A 25,889-nucleotide genomic window follows, 5' to 3' on the forward strand; every position below is an offset into this window, starting at 1 on the left:
AGACCAAGGTGGACAGGATGACATGTCCACCAGGTCTGCATACCAAGTCCTGCGTGGCCACGCAGGTGCTATTAGAATCACTGATGCTCTCTCTTGTTTGATTCTGGCAATCAATCGAGGAAGCAACGGGAAGGGTGGAAACACGTAAGCCATCCTGAAGTCCCAAGGTGCTGTCAGAGCATCTATCAGGACTGCTCCTGGATCCCTGGATCTGGACCCGTAACGAGGAAGCTTGGCGTTCTGTCGAGACGCCATGAGATCTATCTCTGGTTTGCCCCAACGTCGAAGTATTTGGGCAAAGACCTCCGGATGAAGTTCCCACTCCCCCGGATGAAAAGTCTGACGACTTAAGAAATCCGCCTCCCAGTTCTCCACTCCCGGGATGTGGATTGCCAACAGGTGGCAAGAGTGAGACTCTGCCCAGCGAATTATCTTTGATACTTCCATCATAGCTAGGGAGCTTCTTGTCCCTCCCTGATGGTTGATGTAAGCTACAGTCGTGATGTTGTCCGACTGAAACCTGATGAACCCCCGAGTTGTCAACTGGGGCCAAGCCAGGAGGGCATTGAGAACTGCTCTCAATTCCAGAATGTTTATTGGCAGGAGACTCTCCTCCTGACTCCATTGTCCCTGAGCCTTCAGAGAATTCCAGACGGCACCCCAACCTAGAAGGCTGGCGTCTGTTGTTACAATTGTCCAGTCTGGTCTGCTGAATGGCATCCCCCTGGACAGATGTGGCCGAGAAAGCCACCATAGAAGAGAATTTCTGGTCTCTTGATCCAGATTCAGAGAAGGGGATAAGTCTGAGTAATCCCCATTCCACTGACTTAGCATGCACAGTTGCAGTGGTCTGAGGTGTAAGCGTGCAAAGGGTACTATGTCCATTGCCGCTACCATTAAGCCGATTACCTCCATGCATTGAGCCACTGACGGGTGTTGAATGGAATGAAGGGTGCGGCAAGCACTTTGAAGTCTTGTTAGCCTGTCCTCTGTCAGGTAAATCTTCATTTCTACAGAATCTATAAGAGTCCCCAGGAAGGGAACTCTTGTGAGTGGAACGAGTGAACTTTTCTTTTCGTTCACCTTCCATCCATGTGACCTTAGAAATGCCAGCACTAACTCTGTATGAGACTTGGCAGTTTGAAAGCTTGAAGCTTGTATCAGAATGTCGTCTAGGTATGGAGCTACCGAGATTCCCCGCGGTCTTAGAACCGCCAGAAGAGCACCCAGAACCTTTGTGAAGATTCTTGGAGCTGTAGCCAATCCGAATGGAAGAGCCACAAACTGGTAATGCCTGTCTAGGAAGGCAAACCTTAGGTACCGATAATGATCTTTGTGAATCGGTATGTGAAGGTAAGCATCTTTTAAATCTACAGTGGTCATGTACTGACCCTCTTGGATCATAGGTAAAATTGTCCGAATAGTCTCCATCTTGAACGATGGAACTCTTAGGAATTTGTTTAGGATCTTTAAGTCCAGGATTGGTCTGAAAGTTCCCTCTTTTTTGGGAACCACAAACAGATTTGAGTAAAACCCCTGTCCCTGTTCCGATCGTGGAATTGGATGGATTACTCCCATTAACAAGAGCTCTTGTACGCAGCGTAGAAACGCCTCTTTCTTTGTCTGGATTGTTGACAATCTTGACAGATGAAATCTCTCTCTTGGAGGAGAGTATTTGAAGTCCAGAAGGTATCCCTGAGATATTATCTCTAGCGCCCAGGGATCCTGAACATCTCTTGCCCAAGCCTGGGCGAAGAGAGAAAGTCTGCCCCCCACTAGATCCGATCCCGGATCGGGGGCCCTCAATTCATGCTGTTTTAGGGGCAGCAGCAGGTTTCCTAGTCTGCTTGCCCTTGTTCCAGGACTGGTTAGGTTTCCAGCCTTGTCTGTAGCGAGCAACAGCTCCTTCCTGTTTTGGTGCAGAGGAAGTTGATGCTGCTCCTGCTTTGAAATTACGAAAGGAACGAAAATTAGACTGTCTAGTCTTGGCTTTGTCCTGAGGCAGGGCATGGCCTTTACCTCCTGTAATGTCAGCGATAATCTCTTTCAACCCGGGCCCGAATAAGGTCTGCCCTTTGAAAGGTATATTAAGCAATTTAGACTTAGAAGTAACATCAGCTGACCAGGATTTTAGCCACAGCGCCCTGCGTGCCTGAATGGCGAATCCTGAATTCTTCGCCGTAAGTTTAGTAAGATGGACTACGGCCTCCGAAATGAATGAATTAGCTAGTTTAAGGACTCTAAGCCTGTCCGTAATGTCGTCCAGAGTAGCTGAACCAATGTTCTCTTCCAGAGACTCAATCCAGAATGCCGCTGCAGCCGTGATCGGCGCAATGCATGCAAGGGGTTGCAATATAAAACCTTGTTGAACAAACATTTTCTTAAGGTAACCCTCTAATTTTTTATCCATTGGATCTGAAAAAGCACAGCTATCCTCCACCGGGATAGTGGTACGCTTAGCTAAGGTAGAAACTGCTCCCTCCACCTTAGGGACCGTTTGCCATAAGTCCCTTGTGGTGGCGTCTATTGGAAACATTTTTCTAAATATCGGAGGGGGTGACAACGGCACACCGGGTCTATCCCACTCCTTAGTAACAATTTCAGTAAGTCTCTTAGGTATAGGAAAAACCTCAGTACTCGTCGGTACCGCAAAATATTTATCCAACCTACACATTTTCTCTGGTATTGCAACTGTGTTACAATCATTCAGAGCCGCTAACACCTCCCCTAGTAATACACGGAGGTTTTCCAGCTTAAATTTAAAATTTGAAATATCTGAATCCAATCTGTTTGGATCAGAACCGTCACCCACAGAATGAAGTTCTCCGTCCTCATGTTCTGCCACCTGTGACGCAGTGTCTGACATGGCCCTAATATTATCAGCGCACTCTGTTCTCACCCCAGAGTGATCACGCTTACCTCTTAGTTCTGGTAATTTAGCCAAAACCTCAGTCATAACAGTAGCCATATCCTGTAATGTGATTTGTAATGGCCGCCCAGATGTACTCGGCGCTACAATATCACACACCTCCCTCTGAGCGGGAGATGTAGGTACTGACACGTGAGGCGAGTTAGTCGGCATAACTCTCCCCTCGTTGTTTGGTGAAATTTGTTCAATTTGTACAGATTGACTTTTATTTAAAGTAGCATCAATACAGTTAGTACATAAATTTCTATTGGGCTCCACTTTGGCATTGCAACAAATGACACAGGTATCATCCTCTGAATCAGACATGTTTAACACACTAGCAAATAAACTTATAACTTGGAAATACAATTCAATTAGAATAATATTAAAACGTACTGTGCCTTTAAGAAGCACAGAAGATCTATGACAGTTGAAAATTAATAAATTGAAACAGTTATAGCCTCAATCCTTGTAAATAACACAACTTTAGCAAAGGTTTAATCCCATTAGCAAAGATAACAAATTCTGAAAGCAGGAAACAAATTACAGAATAAACGTTTTTTATCTCAGTCAAACTATAATTCTCACAGCTCTGCTGAGAGAAATTACCTCCCTCAAAATAAGTTTTGAAGACCCCTGAGCTCTGTAGAGATGAACCGGATCATGCAGGGAATACAATGAGTTGCTGACTGAAATATTTGATGCGTAGTAAAAGCGCCAAAAAAACGTCCCCTCCCCCTCACACACAGCAGTGAGGGAGAACAGAAACTGTCAGAAAACAGATTAAGCAACTGCCAAGTGGAAAAAACAGAATTTATGTTTACCTGATAAATTTCTTTCTCCAACGGTGTGTCCGGTCCACGGCGTCATCCTTACTTGTGGGATATTCTCTTCCCCAACAGGAAATGGCAAAGAGCCCAGCAAAGCTGGTCACATGATCCCTCCCAGGCTCCGCCTACCCCAGTCATTCGACCGACGTTAAGGAGGAATAATAGCATAGGAGAAACCATATGGTACCGTGGTGACTGTAGTTAAAGAAAATAAATTATCAGACCTGATTAAAAACCCAGGGCGGGCCGTGGACCGGACACACCGTTGGAGAAAGAAATTTATCAGGTAAACATAAATTCTGTTTTCTCCAACATAGGTGTGTCCGGTCCACGGCGTCATCCTTACTTGTGGGAACCAATACCAAAGCTTTAGGACACGGATGAAGGGAGGGAGCAAATCAGGTCACCTAAATGGAAGGCACCACGGCTTGCAAAACCTTTCTCCCAAAAATAGCCTCAGAAGAAGCAAAAGTATCAAACTTGTAAAATTTGGTAAAAGTGTGCAGTGAAGACCAAGTCGCTGCCCTACATATCTGATCAACAGAAGCCTCGTTCTTGAAGGCCCATGTGGAAGCCACAGCCCTAGTGGAATGAGCCGTGATTCTTTCGGGAGGCTGCCGTCCGGCAGTCTCGTAAGCCAATCTGATGATGCTTTTAATCCAAAAAGAGAGAGAGGTAGAAGTTGCTTTTTGACCTCTCCTTTTACCTGAATAAACAACAAACAGGGAAGATGTTTGTCTAAAATCCTTTGTAGCATCTAAATAGAATTTTAGAGCGCGAACAACATCCAAATTGTGCAACAAGCGTTCCTTCTTTGAAACTGGTTTCGGACACAGAGAAGGTACGATAATCTCCTGGTTAATGTTTTTGTTAGAAACAACTTTTGGAAGAAAACCAGGTTTAGTACGTAAAACCACCTTATCTGCATGGAACACCAGATAAGGAGGAGAACACTGCAGAGCAGATAATTCTGAAACTCTTCTAGCAGAAGAAATTGCAACTAAAAACAAAACTTTCCAAGATAATAACTTAATATCAACGGAATGTAAGGGTTCAAACGGAACCCCCTGAAGAACTGAAAGAACTAAATTGAGACTCCAAGGAGGAGTCAAAGGTTTGTAAACAGGCTTGATTCTAACCAGAGCCTGAACAAAGGCTTGAACATCTGGCACAGCTGCCAGTTTTTTGTGAAGTAACACCGACAAGGCAGAAATCTGTCCCTTCAGGGAACTTGCCGATAATCCTTTTTCCAATCCTTCTTGAAGGAAGGATAGAATCCTAGGAATCTTAACCTTGTCCCAAGGGAATCCTTTAGATTCACACCAACAGATATATTTTTTCCAAATTTTGTGGTAAATCTTTCTAGTTACAGGCTTTCTGGCCTGAACAAGAGTATCGATAACAGAATCTGAGAAACCTCGCTTCGATAAAATCAAGCGTTCAATCTCCAAGCAGTCAGCTGGAGTGAAATCAGATTCGGATGTTCGAACGGACCCTGAACAAGAAGGTCTCGTCTCAAAGGTAGCTTCCAAGGTGGAGCCGATGACATATTCACCAGATCTGCATACCAAGTCCTGCGTGGCCACGCAGGAGCTATCAAGATCACCGACGCCCTCTCCTGATTGATCCTGGCTACCAGCCTGGGGATGAGAGGAAACGGCGGGAACACATAAGCTAGTTTGAAGGTCCAAGGTGCTACTAGTGCATCCACTAGAGCCGCCTTGGGATCCCTGGATCTGGACCCGTAGCAAGGAACTTTGAAGTTCTGACGAGAGGCCATCAGATCCATGTCTGGAATGCCCCATAGTTGAGTGACTTGGGCAAAGATTTCCGGATGGAGTTCCCACTCCCCCGGATGCAATGTCTGACGACTCAGAAAATCCGCTTCCCAATTTTCCACTCCCGGGATGTGGATAGCAGACAGGTGGCAGGAGTGAGACTCCGCCCATAGAATAATCTTGGTCACTTCTTCCATCGCTAGGGAACTCCTTGTTCCCCCCTGATGGTTGATGTACGCAATGATTGAAACCGTATGAACTTGGTCCTCGCTAGCTGAGGCCAAGCCTTGAGAGCATTGAACATCGCTCTCAGTTCCAGAATATTTATCGGTAGAAGAGATTCTTCCCGAGACCAAAGACCCTGAGCTTTCAGGGATCCCCAGACCGCGCCCCAGCCCATCAGACTGGCGTCGGTCGTGACAATGACCCACTCTGGTCTGCGGAATGTCATCCCTCGTGACAGGTTGTCCAGGGACAGCCACCAACGGAGTGAGTCTCTGGTCCTCTGATTTACTTGTATCTTTGGAGACAAGTCTGTATAGTCCCCATTCCACTGACTGAGCATGCACAGTTGTAATGGTCTTAGATGAATGCGCGCAAAAGGAACTATGTCCATTGCCGCTACCATCAACCCGATCACTTCCATGCACTGAGCTACGGAAGGAAGAGGAACGGAATGAAGTATTCGACAAGAGTCCAGAAGTTTTGTCTTTCTGGCCTCTGTTAGAAAAATCCTCATTTCTGAGGAGTCTATAATTGTTCCCAAGAAGGGAACCCTTGTTGACGGGGATAGAGAACTCTTTTCCACGTTCACTTTCCAGCCGTGCGATCTGAGAAAGGCCAGGACGATGTCCGTGTGAGCCTTTGCTCGAGGGAGGGACGACGCTTGAATCAGAATGTCGTCCAGGTAAGGTACTACTGCAATGCCCCTTGGTCTTAGCACAGCTAGAAGGGACCCTAGTACCTTTGTGAAAATCCTTGGAGCAGTGGCTAATCCGAAAGGAAGCGCCACGAACTGGTAATGTTTGTCCAGGAATGCAAACCTTAGGAACCGATGATGTTCCTTGTGGATAGGAATATGTAGATACGCATCCTTTAAATCCACCGTGGTCATGAATTGACCTTCCTGGATGGAAGGAAGGATAGTTCGAATGGTTTCCATCTTGAACGATGGGACCTTGAGAAATTTGTTTAAGATCTTGAGATCTAGGATTGGTCTGAACGTTCCCTCTTTTTTGGGAACTATGAACAGATTGGAGTAGAACCCCATCCCTTGTTCTCTCAATGGAACAGGATGAATCACTCCCATTTTTAACAGGTCTTCTACACAATGTAAGAACGCCTGTCTTTTTATGTGGTCTGAAGACAACTGAGACCTGTGGAACCTTCCCCTTGGGGGAAGTCCCTTGAATTCCAGAAGATAACCCTGGGAGACTATTTCTAGCGCCCAAGGATCCAGAACATCTCTTGCCCAAGCCTGAGCGAAGAGAGAGAGTCTGCCCCCCACCAGATCCGGTCCCGGATCGGGGGCCGATATTTCATGCTGTCTTGGTAGCAGTGGCAGGTTTCTTTGCCTGCTTTCCCTTGTTCCAGCCTTGCATTGGTCTCCAAGCTGGCTTGGCCTGAGAAGTATTACCCTCTTGCTTAGAGGACGTAGCACCTTGGGCTGGTCCGTTTTTACGAAAGGGACGAAAATTAGGTCTATTTTTTGCCTTGAAAGGCCGATCCTGAGGAAGGGCATGGCCCTTACCCCCAGTGATATCAGAGATAATCTCTTTCAAGTCAGGACCAAACAGCGTTTTCCCCTTGAAAGGAATGTTTAGTAGCTTGTTCTTGGAAGACGCATCAGCCGACCAAGATTTCAACCAAAGCGCTCTGCGCGCCACAATAGCAAACCCAGAATTCTTAGCCGCTAACTTAGCCAATTGCAAAGAGGCGTCTAGAGTGAAAGAATTAGCCAATTTGAGAGCATTGACTCTGTCCATAATCTCCTCATAAGGAGGGGAGTCACTATCGAGCACCTTAATCAGTTCATCAAACCAGAAATATGCGGCTGTAGTAACAGGGACAATGCATGAAATGGGTTGTAGAAGGTAACCCTGCTGAACAAACATCTTTTTAAGCAAACCTTCTAATTTTTTATCCATAGGATCTTTGAAAGCACAACTATCCTCTATGGGAATAGTGGTGCGTTTGTTTAAAGTAGAAACCGCTCCCTCGACCTTGGGGACTGACTGCCATAAGTCCTTTCTGGGGTCGACCATAGGAAACAATTTTTTAAATATGGGGGGAGGGACGAAAGGAATACCGGGCCTTTCCCATTCTTTATTAACAATGTCCGCCACCCGCTTGGGTATAGGAAAAGCTTCTGGGAGCCCCGGCACCTCTAGGAACTTGTCCATTTTACATAGTTTCTCTGGGATGACCAAATTTTCACAATCATCCAGAGTGGATAATACCTCCTTAAGCAAAATGCGGAGATGTTCCAATTTAAATTTAAAAGTAATCACATCAGATTCAGCCTGCTGAGAAATGTTCCCTAAATCAGTAATTTCTCCCTCAGACAAAACCTCCCTGGCCCCCTCAGATTGTGTTAGGGGCCCTTCAGAGATATTAATATCAGCGTCGTCATGCTCTTCAGTAACTAAAACAGAGCATCCACGCTTACGCTGACAAGGGTTCATTTTGGCTAAAATGTTTTTGACAGAATTATCCATTACAGCCGTTAATTGTTGCATAGTAAGGAGTATTGGCGCGCTAGATGTACTAGGGGCCTCCTGAGTGGGCAAGACTCGTGTAGACGAAGGAGGGAATGATGCAGTACCATGCTTACTCCCCTCACTTGAGGAATCATCTTGGGCATCATTGTCATTATCACATAAATCACATTTATTTAAATGAATAGGAATTCTGGCTTCCCCACATTCAGAACACAGTCTATCTGGTAGTTCAGACATGTTAAACAGGCATAAACTTGATAAGAAAGTACAAAAACGTTTTGAAATAAAACCGTTACTGTCACTTTAAATTTTAAACTGAACACACTTTATTACTGCAATTGCGAAAAAACATGAAGGAATTGTTCAAAATTCACCAAACTTTCACCACAGTGTCTTAAAGCCTTGAAAATATTGCACACCAATTTTGGAAGCTTTAACCCTTAAAATAACGGAACCGGAGCCGTTTTAAGCTTTAACCCCTTTACAGTCCCTGGTATCTGCTTTGCTGAGACCCAACCAAACCCAAAGGGGAATACGATACCAAATGATGCCTTCAGAAGTCTTTTATAAGTATCAGAGCTCCTCTCACATGCGACTGCATGCCATGCCTCTCAAAAACAAGTGCGCAACACCGGCGCGAAAATGAGACTCTGCCTATGCTTTGGGAAAGCCCCTAAAGAATAAGGTGTCTAAAACAGTGCCTGCCGATATTATTATATCAAAATACCCAGAATAAATGATTCCTCAAGGCTAAATAAGTGTTAATATCAATCGATTTAGCCCAAAAAATGTCTACAGTCTAAATAAGCCCTTGTGAAGCCCTTATTTACAATCGTAATAAACATGGCTTACCGGATCCCATAGGGAAAATGACAGCTTCCAGCATTACATCGTCTTGTTAGAATGTGTCATACCTCAAGCAGCAAAGGACTGCAAACTGTTCCCCCAACTGAAGTTAATTGCTCTCAACAGTCCTGTGTGGAACAGCCATGGATTTTAGTTACGGTTGCTAAAATCATTTTCCTCATACAAACAGAATTCTTCATCTCTTTTCTGTTTCTGAGTAAATAGTACGTACCAGCACTATTTGAAAATAACAAACTCTTGATTGAATAATGAAAAACTACAGTTAAACACTAAAAAACTCTAAGCCATCTCCGTGGAGATGTTGCCTGTACAACGGCAAAGAGAATGACTGGGGTAGGCGGAGCCTGGGAGGGATCATGTGACCAGCTTTGCTGGGCTCTTTGCCATTTCCTGTTGGGGAAGAGAATATCCCACAAGTAAGGATGACGCCGTGGACCGGACACACCTATGTTGGAGAAATAGTGCCCAAACATTTATTCACTCAGTACCTCAGTAAATGAAAACGATTTTACATTCCAGCAAAAACGTTAAACATAATCTCTAGTTATTAAACAGCTTTATGTATTTCTTACAGTGTAATTCTAGTGAAGTACCATTCCCCAGAATACTGAAGTGTAAAGTATACATACATGACATTATATCGGTATGGCAGGATTTTCTCATCAATTCCATTGTCAGAAAATAAAAACTGCTACATACCTCTATGCAGATTCATCTGCCCGCTGTCCCCTGATCTGAAGTTTACCTCTCCTCAGATGGCCGAGAAACAGCAATATGATCTTAACTACTCCGGCTAAAATCATAACAAAAACTCTGGTAGATTATTCTTCAAACTCTGCCAGAGAGATAACAACACACTCCGGTGCTATTTTAAAATAACAAACTTTTGATTGAAGATATAAAACTAAGTATAATCACCATAGTCCTCTCACACATCCTATCTAGTCGTTGGGTGCAAGAGAATGACTGGGAGTGACGTAGAGGGGAGGAGCTATATGCAGCTCTGCTGGGTGAATCCTCTTGCACTTCCTGTTGGGGAGGAGTAATATCTCAGAAGTAATGATGACCCGTGGACTGATCACACTTAACAGAAGAAAGAGGGTTTTTCAGACCCGCCCTCTGTGCTCTACTCAGTGGGTCTGGTTTTTCCTCTGAGAGCATCAGGGCAGTTGTCTAGAAACAGCCCGGCCCGACTACGCCATTACACTCACTGCTCTGACAGTGGGAGCAAGCGCAGAGGTCAGCGGGCTCAGAATGCAATGAACCAGCCGTGCCCTGGGAGAGCCACCTTAGTGATCATGGCTAAGACTCCCCTGACAGGGAAGTTTCTTTTAAAATAAATTTTAATAGCCAGGTGATCACCGTAGTAATACTGATCACCTGGTGTGAATAAATATCCATCTATTGGAGTATAGTCTCATGGAAGCCCCTATGTGCACATCAAAGCTATATAATCATAACCTATGGCCCCTATTTATATAAGGATAGCCCCTTCTTTTATCTTAAGCACTTAGATTAAATAAACACACATAAGCACGCACACACAATTGTTTCCAACATTCTTTATTAACGTTTTATTGAAAACAATTTTTTTTTACACATTCTGTTGTTGAGTTCTTACATACCATGATACATTTATAAAGTAATGGTATAATTTGAATCTGTTGGGTCTGCTGAAAAACAACAATATATAGTATGTGCGGTTTTCTCACTTAAAAATGACCTACAGTGGGGCTTAAATGTGAGAAGCATCTAAAGACTCCAAAACAGCTCAGCACATGGGTGGAAATGGCTCAGCATTTAAGGGGTTAAACTTGTCTGAAGCTCAACCGTGACAAAAAACTAATCTATTTTTATGCTCATTGATCTTTTATGTATTTGAATACTTGCAAATTGTTATTAGCTTAGGGAAGCAATGAGCTATGAGCCGTGGCATCAACAACACAACAAAATGCAGTAGCTGCCATGTGATCATTATTAGTATGATCATCACTTGACAACTTTAAAGAAATAAATCCCCTTAACAGTGTGTAGGAACTCTCCTCTTTCAAATGAGGGTCATTATTAGGACAATCCCCTGGCAGCTGTACAGACACAGGGCCACACATTTGAAATAGGATTGTTGATTTCAAATAGGCGACTAATATTGTGCTTTGCATTATAAAAGCCAACAGAAGAAATACCTCCTATGGTTCTATGATCATTGTTGTCATGCTTATTATCTGACAACCAACCTGAGCATGTTTCCACATCCTCTTTAAAAAATGTCCCTTTTATAGCCAAGAACACCCCAAAAGTCAACAAGTGAATAGGAACCTAAGCTGGCACAAGATCGTTGATCTCTTTAACAAAAATGTTTTTAGTCTTAAATTCCCTTTTTATTAAAAAAATGTTTACGTCTTATGTATATAAACCAACTGTGCATGCCCCCATAATAAAAATGTTATATATATATATATATATATATATATATATATATATATATATATATATATATATATATATATATATACACACACACATATATTATATACATGGAGACACACACATATATTATATACATATAGACACACACATATATTATATACATAGACACATACACACACACATATTATATACATATAGACACATACACACACACACATTATATACTTATATACACATATATACATATAGACACACACATACATATATTATATACATATAGACACACACATACATATATTATATACATATAGACACACATATTATATACATATAGACACACACACACATTATATACAGACACACACATATATTATATACATATAGACACACACATACATATATTATATACACATAGACACACACACATACATATATTATATACATATAGACACATATACATATATTATATACATATAGACACACATACATATATTATATACATACAGACACACACACATATATTATATACATATAGACACATACACATACATTTATTATATACATATAGACACACATACATGTATTATATACATACAGACACACACACACACACATATATTATATACATACAGACACACACACACACACATATATTATATACATATAGACACACACATACATATATTATATACATATAGACACACACATACATATATTATAAACATATAGACACACATACATATATTATATACATATAGACACACACACACATATATTATATACATACACACACATACATATATTATATACATATACACACACATATTATATACATATAGACACACACATACATCATACCTTTCAATTGAGTGTAACCCCTAAAACTAAAAAAGCCTATCAAGCATAAATCAAGAACTAGTGTGTATTTAACCAAATTTCATAATCACAAAATCCCATTAAAAAAATATTTAAAAGCAAAAAATAAAAATTGAAGTGATGGTAAAGTGACTTTTCATATTATAGAAGTTTTTACTTCTTCCTGTTGAACAATATAATTATTACATTTGTAAATGCAATATATTCTTTAAAAACGAACTAGAATGTCTCCCATTACTCCCCCCCCCCCCCCCCGTCTGTATAAAAAGATTATTTTCTTATTTTGATAGGCAGGTGAAGCAGCCAATAGCAAGAGCAACTACATGTATGCGTATTGAAGCAAGCTCTTGTGATAATGTTTTCACATCAGATTGCTTGCGCAGTTGCAGTGCAATCAAATATGATTGGAAAACATCAACACGAAAGCTCACTTTAATACACATTGGTGCTATTGGCTGCACCAACCACCTGTCAAAATAAGAAAAAATAATTGTTTTTTACACAGAAGCAGGCAAAGGGGGTTATTAGAATGGGAGACATTACAGTAATTTTTTTTTAAATGTATTGCTTTTATAAATGTAATACTTAGATTGGCATTTGTAGTTACTGAATGTCATTGTTAGATTAAATACAAAACACACCAGCATCAGGGTCACTTGAAGCCTACAAAAATGAGAGATTCCTGTAGCACTGGACTGGAGTCTGAGTCACCAAAAGTACAGGGTCAAGTTGCCTGACTGTCAAACAGCACAATATTAAATATTTTTATATATTAAAAAATGTATTTTTTTTTAGAAATTCCTTTATAAACATCATCTTAGTATTTTGGTAATTATTACATAAAACAGATTTAGTAGTTTTATTATAGTTTTCAGAATTCTATAATTTAAAGGGACAGTCAAGTAAAAAAAACAACTTTCATGATTCAAATAGGGCATGTAATTTTAAGCAACTTTCCAATTTACTTTTATCACCAATTTTGCTTTGCTCTCTTGGTATTCTTAGTTGAAAGCTAAACCTAGGTAGGCTCATATGCTAATTTTCTTAGACCTTAAAGGCCGCCTCTAATCTGAATGCATTTTGACAGTTTTTCACCGCTAGAGGGAGTTAGTTCATGTGTTTCACATAGATAACATTGAGTTCACTCACGTGAATTTACCTAGGAGTGAGCACTGATTGACTAAAATGAAAATATGTCAAAAGAACTGAAATAAGGGGGCAGTTTGCAGAGGGTTAGATACAAGGTAATTACTGAGGTAAAATGTGTATTATTATAACTGTGTTGGTTATGCAAAACTGGTGAATGGGTAATACAGGGATTATCTATCTTTTTTAAAGAACAACAATTCTGGTGTTGACTGTCCCTTTAAGCCACAGCTACAGCCCAAACATTCTTTCATTGTGCAACTAGTTTGATTTTCAAGTTTATTAGAATATAATGATCTGAAAATGTGTTATAGAATTATGTTTTAGTTTAAAGATACATTAAAATAAATTAAAAAAATGTAATGTAAATTAATCAAATTTTTTTAAATTTTTTTTATCTGCTTTTCCTGTAAATTAACTCTAAAGATTATAGTTTCCACTCCCACCAGGCAGACTGAAGTGCAGTCTGTAAAGCCTGACACCCCTACATAGAGCAAAGTGATTGGTTGATATGTGCAGGAGCTTGTTTTTCTCTCAGAAAAGCAAGCAACAAACAGCATGCAGGAGGCTTTTTAAGGTGTGCGTCTCGGGACTCAAATACAATGCATATTTTTCTAAAGAAAGGATTTAAATGTTTTTAACATACATTTTGTCAGCATATATGTTGCAACGCAGAGAATAATTTTGGACACATTAATAAAATACTGACTTGAATGTGCCTTTAAAGAGACAGTTAAAGCAAAATTAAATGTTCATGATTTAAACAGAGCACGCTATTTTAAACAACTTTCCATTTACTTCTAATATCAAATTTGCTTTGATCTTTTGGTAGCTAAGGATTAGCTTTTAAGAAAGGATACCCTAAAATAAAGCTAAATTGATAATAGAAAGTCCATATTTAAATGTGCATGGGTGCAATTCAATTTGCAATATACTTCCATTAGCAAAAATGCTCCTATTAAATGTGATTTCAGCAGCATATGCACATATGCTGTGAGGCCCTGTGCTCCAGTAAACAAACACAGACAGGTGTTGGTGGTGTGTATTGCTTCTGTGAAAATGTAATTTCTGTCATACAAGACACTGCTAACTCTGAGAAGGTGTGCTGTTTGAATACTGGTGCACATACCCTCACAACATGTGTGCGTATGCCATAGAAAAACAGCAATAACGTTTACTAGATTCATTTTGGCTGATAAAAAGATTTTTGCAAAAAAAATAAATAAATATATATATATATATATATATATATATATTTATTTCAAATTAAAATGCACCCATGTCCATTTCAATTTTGACCTTTCTATCCCTTTAAGTTTAATTTTTGACTTTACTGTCCCTTTAAGCATGTACAATTATTTTTGTTAACTGTGACTGGGTCGACTTCATTGTTTAGAGGAGAAAATTATCTTTATTGGTTGGGATATTTACAGTGTGGATTATGTGTATTGACAATTTATTTTTATTGGCTGAGAAAATGTAATTAAATTTGATTTAATATTTATCAAAATATATTTATATTTGAAACCAACTAAGGGTAAGACATTTTTAGTTCTGGGTCTTCTATAGTAAAAAAAAAAAAACACAAACAAAAAACACTAATAAAGCAAAACATAAAAAGTGACAAAGAAGAAATGTGGCCCACTGTATGTTAAAGGGATAGGAAAGTCAAAATTAAGCGTGCATGATTCAGATAGAGAATGTCATTTTAAGACACTTTTAAATTACCTTCTATATTTAAATGTGCTTTGTTCTCTTGGTATCCCTTGTTGAAAAAGAATATGCATTTATCTTACACTAGTGGGAGCTAGCTGCTGATTGGTGCCTGCACACATTTGTGATTGGCTAACTAGATGTGCTCCCAGTACTGTAATGCTGTTCCTTCGGCAAATGATAACAAGAGAATGAAGCGAATTTTATAATAGAAGTCAATTGGAAAGTGTTTTTAAAATGATATGTTCTATCCACATCATGAAAGAAAATGTAGAGCTTTCCTGTCCCTTTAAGTCATTGTATTGGCAAGATATGTGGTAAAATGTTGATGAAACAGTATGACGGCCCCTGGTACAGTGACCCCAGCAGGTTGTGACATGCAGGATGGAGCTACGTTGGCTTGTTACGTAGCTGACATTGCAGCACACTGTGTGTCATCATCACAGGGCCCTGCTAGTTTCCCACCCGCTGGTGCGATAACAGAATTTTATTAGTAAAGTATTATCTCACAATGGATGAAAAAGACCATATTTATTATTTACCAAAATACAACCTGTGCTTGTGTCATTGACGCTAGTGTGATAACGCTCAGATTTATAACAGAGATAAACATGATCATATCATTTGTGCTTTTAAACACAGGGGGTGAAGAAGAATATTATGAACTGAAAATAAATGCTAATTATAATAAAAAAGCACACAAAAAAGGGCTGTTCTAGAAAGCTTCACCTAAAAGTGAGGAAGGAACATTTGCTTGTTCTGCTCAGTGTTTTGTACACACAGATGACTGTGTTGGTGCTAATTATGTCTAACTTTCCCCACCCAATGTATAATTAAAGCTCAGGATTTGTAATTTAACTCTGGCCTTACAGACCGGTTCTGCCAACTCAACTGTGAGCTGGGACAGTACAGGACGCCTCCCATCCCTTCTACTTCTCCTACTTAGATTACAACTTGTTCCATAGGGCCTATAGGTAAGACACTACATACTACCTCATGGGGGTACTAGGTTTGATAGTTTTGTTTTGTAGTGTTTAACAATTGCCAAATAAAATAAAGATATTCATAATATATCCTCCTAAGTTCATTTGTGTCCAGTAATTTGTTACATCCAGTCAAGACCTATTTATACTGGTTTTGACCAATGTACAGTATTATTATTATCATCGTTAAAGCTATTTAAACTTGTGATTATTAGTAAATTCTATTACTGTATCAACCTGCACCACCTCTGGAAGGCGGCTGTGCTACATAGTAACACAGGATATTCAATAAGAACACATTTAAACACTGCAGTTGTTCGAAAGATTAACCCACTCCTACTATTCAGACAACTTACCATCTGTATTCCACACCATTTTCCTGGTGTTTATTGTGGGATTCCCCAAAACGCACTGATCCAAGTAGTCTCCTTGGAACTCTCTGTATTTGCTTTGGAAAGTGGGCTATTCCGATCCCAGTACCCAGTGAAGTATCACTGAACTCAGTCACTACACTCTGACAGCTGCAGACCTGAGCTGAAGGAGCAGAGGGAGGAGGCGTTGGTTAAGAATACCACGTCACACTGCCCCAGGGAGGGGGTGTACAATTCTGTCACACCCTGTTCCTGTCACACTAAGTCTATGACCTACACTTTAACCCATACAGCACCTGCACGCATGCAGAATGTATGGACACAGGTTTAAGATATATAATTAGAATAAATGGTTTAAAATTTGTGACAAATTAAGAATCTTACATTCTCCTTTAAGTCACACTAAACTGAATACATCAAGTAGACTAAAAATCATGATGTTAATAAAAAGGCAAAAAATAGAACAAAATATTTATAGCCAAAGGCAGAAAAACAGAGAGTGCTAAATTCCGTAGATTCCAATGTGAAATAAACAAAACAGTTTCTAAATATGATCCCCTACTAATGTACTTAAAATGTGTCGTCCATCACAAGATCTCACTCTGGTTTCATTTAATATTAATAAGGGTATGTGTTCTTAATGCATTTCACTCTGAAATGTATCTCATAGTAAGCCCATGTCCCAAATCATACAGGGATATTTCAAAGTATAAATACATGCATTTACATTTTAATTACATACCACATTAAATGTTATCAATACATGAGAAATTAAGCTTTTTCTTTCTTATGCTATATTTTGTGCAAAGATATAAAAGTTTATCTTTAGGCAAACATATTAATAGATGAGTCCTACTCTAATATTAAAAAATGTTGCTCTTTTAAAGGTTAATGGCACTGTGGTCATATACACGGGTTGTGCAAACAAGCTAAGTTAGGGATTTCTAGCATGGCCTTTATGCAGTATAATACATACATTATATATATATATATATATATATCATACATACATACATACATACATACATACATACATACATACATACACACACGTATATATACATATATATGCGTGTGTATATAAATAAAATACATATATATATTTATATAACACATGTAGAGATAGGTGCGCTCCCACTAACAAGCTTCAAATGCCAGGGTGCTAAGAGTAGTAGATAGAGCTGAAGGACGAAGCACTCTCTGGTCTTATCAAGTGTACAACACAATTTTATTTAAAGTGATGTTTCGGGGTGTTCACCCCTTGTTCAGACCAACCCGAAACATCACTCTAAATAAAATTGTGTTGTACACTTGATAAGACCAGAGAAAAAAAAAATAATCCCCGGACAGATGCACTCTCACAGACCAATGTACCAGTGCCAAGGTGTCAAATAGCAAAAAATAAATCTGCACTCACTGGATTTGAATCAAGGAAAAAAATCCTTATTTATTGCATTATATATATATATATATATATATATATATATATATATATATATATATATACACACACACTACATGGCTACAATGTTAACCATTATTAAGCTACAATTGGCTAAAAACATAATTTATGCTTACCTGATAAATTTATTTCTCTTGTAGTGTATCCAGTCCACGGATCATCCATTACTTGTGGGATATTCTCCTTCCCAACAGGAAGCTGCAAGAGGACACCCACAGCAGAGCTGTCTATATAGCTCCTCCTATAACTGCAGCTACCAGTCATTCGACCGAAAACAAGCAAGAGAAAGGAGAAACCATAGGGTGCAGTGGTGACTGTAGTTTAATTAAAATTTAGACCTGCCTTAAAAGGACAGGGCGGGCCGTGGACTGGATACACTACAAGAGAAATAAATTTATCAGGTAAGCATAAATTATGTTTTCTCTTGTTAAGTGTATCCAGTCCACGGATCATCCATTACTTGTGGGATACCAATACCAAAGCTAAAGTACACGGATGATGGGAGGGACAAGGCAGGAACTTAAACGGAAGGAACCACTGCCTGTAGAACCTTTCTCCCAAAAACAGCCTCCGAAGAAGCAAAAGTGTCAAATTTGTAAAATTTTGAAAAGGTGTGAAGCGAAGACCAAGTCGCAGCCTTGCAAATCTGTTCAACAGAGGCCTCATTTTTAAAGGCCCAGGTGCTCTAGTAGAATGAGCTGTAATCCTTTCAGGGGGCTGCTGTCCAGCAGTCTCATAGGCTAAGCGTATTATACTCCGAAGCCAAAAGGAGAGAGAGGTTGCCGAAGCTTTTTGACCTATCCTCTGTCCAGAGTTAACGACAAACAGGGCAGATGTTTGACGAAAATCTTTAGTAGCCTGTAAGTAAAACTTCAAGGCACGGACTACGTCCAGATTATGCAAAAGACGTTCCTTCTTTGAAGAAGGATTAGGACACAATGATGGAACAACAATCTCTTGATTGATATTCCTGTTAGAAACCACCTTAGGTAAAAACCCAGGTTTGGTATGCAGAACTACCTTGTCTGAATGAAAAATCAGATAAGGAGAATCACAATGTAAGGCAGATAACTCAGAGACTCTTCGAGCCGAGGAAATAGCCATCAAAAACAGAACTTTCCAAGATAAAAGTTTAATATCAATGGAATGAAGGGGTTCAAACGGAATTCCCTGAAGAACTTTAAGAACCAAGTTTAAGCTCCACGGGGGAGCAACAGTTTTAAACACAGGCTTAATCCTAACCAAAGCCTGATAAAATGCCTGGACGTCTGGAACTTCTGCCAGACGCTTGTGCAAAAGAATAGACAGAGCAGAGATCTGTTCTTTTAAAGGACTAGCTGATAAGCCTTTGTCCAAACCCTCTTGGAGAAAGGACAATATCCTAGGAATCCTAACCTTACTCCATGAGTAATTCTTGGATTCACACCAATAAAGATATTTACGCCATATCTTATGGTAGATTTTCCTGGTGACAGGCTTCCGTGCCTGTATTAAGGTATCAATGACTGACTCGGAGAAGCCACGCCTTGATAGAATCAAGCGTTCAATCTCACTCTTACGACCTCCATCTTTGTTGAGAGTTGCAAGAGAATGACTGGATATGGCAGTGAGGGGAGGAGCTATATAGCAGCTCTGCTGTGGGTGATCCTCTTGCAACTTCCTGTTGGGAAGGAGAATATCCCACAAGTAATGGATGATCCGTGGACTGGATACACTTAGCAAGAGAAATATATGTTTTAACATTTGCTGCATACATTTTTATTAAATCATATTAATTTATGTAAAAGTATTTCATTAATTTGTGATTTGGACTTTTATGAGTAACAAAAAAAAATGTAAATTGCCCTTCCCTCACTTCTTTGTTTTCTGTGGAGAACACTTGTTTTTACACACACACGCGCATTTATACGGTGCTCATCAGGTTTAATGTATCTATTTCTTTAGTTTAAAACAAAAAGCTAACTTATTACCTATACATTATGTTTCTATAACAAACAGCAGCACCGGACAGTGCTAGAGAGGGAAAAAAACAGTTCCAGATATACCCAGCCTACACAAACAGGAAGAAGCAAACACGCACACACAGGTAGTCAGACAGACAAAAGCATCACTCACACAGACCTAGACATAGATAAGCACCAGATTCTAAAGACTTGCAGTATTCTATGTAATATAAACATGCAGTCTGTTTTACACAAAAGAGGTGGGTTGGTTTTTTCTAATTAGATGCCCCAATGATTTAATTCTTTATTCTTCTAAATGTGAACAAAACTATACACTTCTAATCAAAAAAGCTTAAAACTTACAAGATAAGCCCCATATACAAACAGACAGCATTACATTCACACAAAAGAACCAGTTACACAGAAAGGGAACATGTGACCAGAAAATGAGTAATGGATAGCAACAGTTTGGTTCATGACCCTGTATATATAAAGAAACTCTGTGACAATTTTTTTTTCATCCCAGATACAGAACCAACAGGGAGTATGAGTTGAGAGGCCAGGATCTTATTGAGATGCAGGTAGTATAAATAGAGAGGTCAGTGTGCTACTGAGATGCAGGGCTATGAGCAGAGAGGCCAGTGTGCTCCTGAGATGCAGGGCTATGAGCAGAGAGGCCAGTGTGCTTCTGAGATGCAGGGCTATGAGCAGAGAGGCCAGTGTGCTTCTGAGATGCAAGAGTATGAGCAGAGAGGCCAGTGTGCTCCTGAGATGCAGGGCTATGAGCAGAGAGGTCAGTGTGCTCCTGAGATGCAGGGCTATGAGCAGATAGGCCAGTGTGCTTCTGAGATGCAAGAGTATGAGCAGAGAGGCCAGTGTGCTCCTGAGATGCAGGGCTATGAGCAGAGAGGCCAGTGTGCTCCTGAGATGCAGGGCTATGAGCAGAGAGGCCAGTGTGCTCCTGAGATGCAAGGGTATGAGCAGAGAGGTCAGTGTGCTCCTGAGATGCAGGGCTATGAGCAGAGAGGTCCGTGTGCTACTGAGATGCAAGGGTATGAGTAGAGAGGTCAGTGTGCTACTGAGATGCAGGGCTATGAGTAGAGAGGTCAGTGTGCTACTGAGATGCAGGGCTCTGAGTAGAGAGGTCAGTGTGCTACTGAGATGCAGGGGTCTGAGCAGAGAGGTCAGTGTGCTACTGAGATGCAGGGCTATGAGCAGAGAGGCCAGTGTGCTCCTGAGATGCAGGGCTATGAGCAGAGAGGCCAGTGTGCTCCTGAGATGCAGGGCTATGAGCAGAGAGGCCAGTGTGCTCCTGAGATGCAAGGGTATGAGCAGAGAGGCCAGTGTGCTCCTGAGATGCAAAGGTATGAGCAGAGAGGTCAGTGTGCTACTGAGATGCAGGGCTATGAGCAGAGAGGTCAGTGTGCTACTGAGATGCAAGGGTATGAGTAGAGAGGTCAGTGTGCTACTGAGATGCAGGGCTATGAGCAGAGAGGTCAGTGTGCTACTGAGATGCAGGGCTATGAGCAGAGAGGTCAGTGTGCTACTGAGATGCAGGGCTCTGAGCAGAGAGGCCAGTGTGCTACTGAGATGCAAGGGTATGAGTAGAGAGGTCAGTGTGCTACTGAGATGCAGGGCTATGAGTAGAGAGGTCAGTGTGCTACTGAGATGCAAGGGTATGAGTAGAGAGGTCAGTGTGCTACTGAGATGCAGGGCTATGAGTAGAGAGGTCAGTGTGCTACTGAGATGCAGGGCTCTGAGCAGAGAGGTCAGTGTGCTACTGAGATGCAGGGCTCTGAGCAGAGAGGTCAGTGTGCTACTGAGATGCAGGGCTCTGAGCAGAGAGGTCAGTGTGCTACTGAGATGCAGGGCTATGAGCAGAGAGGTCAGTGTGCTACTGAGATGCAGGGCTATGAGCAGAGAGGTCAGTGTGCTACTGAGATGCAGGGCTCTGAGCAGAGAGGCCAGTGTGCTACTGAGATGCAAGGGTATGAGTAGAGAGGTCAGTGTGCTACTGTGATGCAGGGCTATGAGCAGAGAGGTCAGTGTGCTACTGAGATGCAGGGCTATGAGTAGAGAGGCCAGTGTGCTACTGAGATGCAAGGGTATGAGCAGAGAGGTCAGTGTGCTACTGAGATGCAAGGGTATGAGCAGAGAGGCCAGTGTGCTACAGAGATGCAGGGTATGAGCAGAGAGGCCAGTGTGCTACAGAGATGCAAGGGTATGAGCAGAGAGGTCAGTGTGCTACTGAGATGCAGAGTATGAGCAGAGAGGTCAGTGTGCTACTGAGATGCAAGGGTATGAGCAGAGAGGTCAGTGTGCTGAGATGCAGGGCTATGAGCAGAGAGGTCAGTGTGCTACTGAGATGCAGGGCAATGAGCAGAGAGGTCAGTGTGCTACTGAGAAGCAGGGCTATGAGCAGAGAGGTCAGTGTGCTACTGAGATGCAGGGTATGAGCAGAGAGGTCAGTGTGCTACTGAGATGCAGGGCTATGAGTAGAGAGGCCAGTGTGCTACAGAGATGCAGGGCTATGAGCAGAGAGGTCAGTGTGTTACTGAGATGCAGGGCTATGAGCAGACAGGCCCGTGTGCTACTGAGATGCAGGGCTATGAGTAGAGAGGTCAGTGTGCTCCTGAGATGCAGGGCATGAGCAGAGAGGCCAGTGTGCTACTGAGATGCAGGGCTGTGAGCAGAGAGGCCAGTGTTCTACTGAGATGCAGGGCTATGAGCAGAGAGGCCAGTGTGCTACTGAGATGCAGGGCTATGAGCAGAGAGGCCAGTGTGCTACTGAGATGCAGGGCTATGAGCAGAGAGGCCAGTGTGCTACTGAGATGCAGGGCTATGAGCAGAGAGGCCAGTGTGCTACTGAGATGCAGGGCTATGAGCAGAGAGGTCAGTGTGCTACTGAGATGCAGGGCTATGAGCAGAGAGGCCAGTGTGCTACTGAGATGCAGGGCTATGAGCAGAGAAGTGTGAAGGGGAGGGAAATATATAAATAAACAGTGCGGTTACTGAGATTTCCAGTGGTATGAATAAAATGGTAGGGTGAAAAGTGTGATATTAATATGTAGGGGTATACATAGCTTGACCAGGGTGATACTGATATGCAGGGGGTATGCACAGAGACACCGGGGTCTCTTTATGTATAAAGAGACCCAAGGAGATACTAATATGCAGGGGGTATGTATAATGACACAAGGGTGATATGGATATGCAGGAGGTATGCATGAAGAGACTAGGGTGATATGGATATGCAGGGGGTATGTGTAAAGAGTTCAGGGTGATATGAATATGTAGGGAGTATACATGGAGAGACCAGGATGATATTGATATGCAGGGGTTTAGGTGTAAAGAGTTCAGGGTGATATGAATATGCAGGGGGTATACATGGAGAGACCAGGGTGATATGGCTATGCAGGGGGTAGATGTAAAGAGTTCAGGGTGATATGCATATGCAAGGGGCATGTGTAAAGAGTTCAGGGTGATATGAATATGCAGGGGGTATACATGGAGAGACCAGGATGATATTGATATGCAGGGGGTAGGTGTAAAGAGTTCAGGGTGATATGAATATGCAGGGGGTATACATGGAGAGACCAGGGTGATATGGCTATGCAGGGGGTAGGTGTAAAGAGTTCAGAGTGATATGCATATGCAAGGGGCATGTGTAAAGAGTTCAGGGTGATATGAATATGCAGGGGGTATGCATGAAGAGACCAGGGCGATATGGATATGCAGGGGGTATGCATGAAGAGACCAGGGTGATATGGATATGCAGGGGGTATGTGTAAAGAGTTCAGGGTGATATGCATATGCAGGGGGTATACATGGAGAGACCAGGGTGATATTGATATGCAGGGAGTATGTGTAAAAAGACCAGGGTGATACTAAGATGCAGGAGTGTGTGTAAAAAAGGCCAGAGTGACAGCCAGTGCTGCAGCACGAGTAGGGTAGCTGTGCAGGAAGGGGGGGGTTGCACAAGAAGAGATATCATATCTCCCCGTTTACAGAGCACACATAACAAGCTGTGGGACTATAATCTGCCACCACAAATGGCACACGTCATAGTCACTGGCAGCTACACCCAACACTGCGGTTGCACACAGACCTTCCTTCCGGCAGCCAGACAACGCAGCCATGTTAGTGCACACAATTATTAATGTCACAGCCTCAGATCAGAACAATGTTTTAGTCAGCTCTTCCAATACATCTCAAAATCTCAGGTTCATTCTTATTATATTAGTTCAGAGCCAGAAGACAGTCTGTCCATATTCCTGCTTTGCATATCCCATGCATCCCCTAATTCCTTTAGAGCAGCGGTCGCCAACCAGTGGTCCATGGACCACTGGTTGTCCCCAAGAAGATGTTGGTGGTCCTTGACACCATCAAGCAGGAATTAATCTCCTCTGATGGTGTCACCCCTGTCGCGCCGCAACTCCCTACAGTGCCTGGCTGGACATCAGTGAAAACCGACGGAGGAGTTAAATTACAATCTCCATACGCACTTTGTGTAGTTCTGCGCAACTTTGCGTAGCTAGATTGTATTTTCAACTCCTCCCGCCCGATGCGCTGCTCAGAGGAAGATGCTTCCATTCTAAAGCCAGCAGAGGTTGGTATAGTCTTGGCTTGAAATAGTGGAATTAGAGTATATAAAAAAAGAAAATGTAAACAAAAAATGTTTTTTTCTCATATTTCATTTATTTTCTTCCCTCTACCTGTCTCTTTTGTAGTAGTTTTCCTAATTCCTTCAGATGGACTTACATCACTGGTTGTCTTTCTCCCCTCAATCTTCTTTTTTTTTATTATGAAATACTAATTATTTTTCATTCTAATAATTTTCCTGTGCACATAGCCATTCCACCTGAATTCCAGTAATTGCCATCCAGCAGATCAGACATGTCCCACCAGTATTATAGAAATTGCCAGTAACATCAGTCGTGGTTAGCTCACATCCATATTGAGAGTTTTCTGATATAAACTTAATTTATGACTCCAATGTCTGTCCATGATCATAAGTAGTTTAGAATAATTCCTAACTGGGGAGGTAACTTGAAAGTCTTGTGGTCCTTTTAAACATAATTCTTTTTCCCCCAACTTTCTGCCTCTCTATTTACAGCTCAAAAGTTGGCACTAACCGTTTATCTGTCATTTGGAAGTATTCTCTCAGTTCTGTCATTCAGTTAGTTAAAGGGACAGTCAAGTCCAAAATAAACTTTCATCATTTAGATAGAGCATGTCATTTTAAACAATTTTCCAATTTACTTTTATCACCAATTTTGCTTTGTTCTCTTGGTATTCTTAGTTGAAAGCTTAACCTAGGAGGTTCATATGCTAATTTCTTAGACCTTGAAGGCCACCTCTTTTCAGAATGCATTTTAACAGTTTTTCACCACTAGAGGGTGTTAGTTCATGTGTTTCATATAGATAACACTGTGCTCATGCATGTGAAGGTATCTGGGAGCAGGAACTGATTGGCTAAACTGCAAGTCTGTCAAAAGAACTGAAATAAAGGGGCAGTTTGCAGAGGTTAAAAGTATATTAATATAACTGTGTTGATTATGCAAAACTGGGGAATGGGCAATAAAGGGACTATCTTTTAAAACAATACAAATTCTGGTGTAGACTGTCCCTTTAATTCCAAAAAAATAATTCTTAAAAATGTGTAAATATATACATAATGTAAACTTAACCATGGTTATACTAGTTATGTACAGTATGTGTATATATATCCTATTCTATAAAAGGCCAAGTGTGTGTGTCCGAAGCTGTCATGCGCAGTAGAAACTGCACAAGGACAAACACACCTGGCCTTTGAGAAGACTAACCTGGCTGGCATGACACCTGGGGACGACCATGTGTGATGGG

The 25,889-nt window shown here is 41.3% G+C and overlaps 1 protein-coding gene across 2 annotated transcripts in view; it reads right to left on the reverse strand.

The window, feature by feature from the left end:
* Positions 1-25,889, reverse strand: part of CYTH1 (cytohesin 1) — a 230,908-nt gene that overhangs the window by 101,951 nt on the left and 103,068 nt on the right. Inside the window, exon 1 of one of the 2 annotated variants that reach the window (XM_053706257.1) lies at positions 16,605-16,799. The exons of the other annotated variant lie outside the window; for it this stretch is intronic. Coding sequence (XP_053562232.1) covers positions 16,605-16,623 — 19 coding nt within the window. The 5' untranslated portion in view covers positions 16,624-16,799. Of the gene's footprint in view, positions 1-16,604; positions 16,800-25,889 lie in introns of those variants that run through there. 2 annotated transcript variants of the gene reach the window in all.

This window comes from Bombina bombina, chromosome 1 (genome assembly GCF_027579735.1).
Source record: "Bombina bombina isolate aBomBom1 chromosome 1, aBomBom1.pri, whole genome shotgun sequence".
In the NCBI taxonomy this organism is placed as follows: domain Eukaryota; kingdom Metazoa; phylum Chordata; class Amphibia; order Anura; family Bombinatoridae; genus Bombina; species Bombina bombina.